The 1,016-nt window shown below is 33.7% G+C and overlaps 1 protein-coding gene across 3 annotated transcripts in view; it reads right to left on the bottom strand.

Moving 5' to 3' along the window:
* Positions 1-543: 543 nt before the first annotated feature.
* Positions 544-1,016, bottom strand: part of LOC117182301 — a 48,150-nt gene continuing 47,677 nt past the window's right edge. For all 3 annotated transcript variants that reach the window (XM_033375440.1, XM_033375441.1, XM_033375442.1), the window contains 2 exons: positions 804-903; positions 544-728 (listed from right to left, as the gene is read on the bottom strand). In XM_033375440.1, coding sequence (XP_033231331.1) covers positions 716-728; positions 804-903 — 113 coding nt within the window. In that variant the 3' untranslated portion in view covers positions 544-715. The remainder of the gene's footprint in view (positions 729-803; positions 904-1,016) is intronic.

Below are 1,016 nucleotides of genomic sequence, written 5' to 3'. Positions count from 1 at the left end.
TCCCATCGTGTATTTGCAAGTTGCCGTTTATTTTCATCTTCCATGCCATTTATTCGTTGCATTCGCTGATGATTGTATCCTACGTTGCATACGTAGCAGATGATTTGTCTTAGAAACGCCATCGTTTGTTATTTATATAAAATACAATATAGAGATAAGTATTTACTTACAAAGGAATAGATCGGCTACACATAAAACATTAGGTTACTGAACGAATACTAAATGTCATCGGTAAAACAGCTACATATTTTTTTAAAGCTGTTAACTTCAAGAGGATAATATAGTTTTTTTGCAAATCTGTATACAACTCGTCTGTTTAAAAAAACGCAATAAGGAATTCATGCATCATACAGTAGTGTTCATGTATGCCTTATTTGATAATGTAGACTGTGACTTCAATTTTACATTTAAAAATATACAAGCAGCCAACCTCACAGGCAAGGCACACATAAACATTATTGTACATCTCGCTTTGTAGCCTAAAGTTTTACATGAAATAGGTCGTCTTTTTTATTACTCACTCACTCACTTAATTATTTTCACTATTTACATGACTCACTTACTCATTTAATAATAAGTTCTCTTACTCGCGTTTTCATGGAAACTAACTTTAATTAAAATTAAGAATAAAAACCCTCTCCGATCTCCTATCCAATTCCTCATCAGGAGACTCCTCCATTTCTAGCTGCATCCTTTGTTCTTTTTCCTCTGCAGCTTATGCCTTATTTCTGAAATGGAAAATGAAAGTTATAATCAATGCTAGAAATTACCCATTATTATGATCACAAAAATTTCATACTTACAGGGCTCGCTCTTGTTGCGATTTACATTGTGTTAGCCAATCTTTAATCCACTTTTCTACATTTGCAGCAGTTTCTGATGGGTAGTGAGATGTTACAGCATCTTTAAAAAAGAAGGGGGAGGGTCGGTAAGGCCGGTTTTTGGCCTAATTTATTTTTGGACCAAAAAATCTAAAAAAATCATGGTAGTATCTTATAAGTATCCCGAGTCGATTG

Source organism: Belonocnema kinseyi, chromosome 10 (assembly GCF_010883055.1).
Source record: "Belonocnema kinseyi isolate 2016_QV_RU_SX_M_011 chromosome 10, B_treatae_v1, whole genome shotgun sequence".
Lineage (NCBI taxonomy): Eukaryota > Metazoa > Arthropoda > Insecta > Hymenoptera > Cynipidae > Belonocnema > Belonocnema kinseyi.
This window is presented reverse-complemented; position numbering and strand designations above follow the sequence as displayed.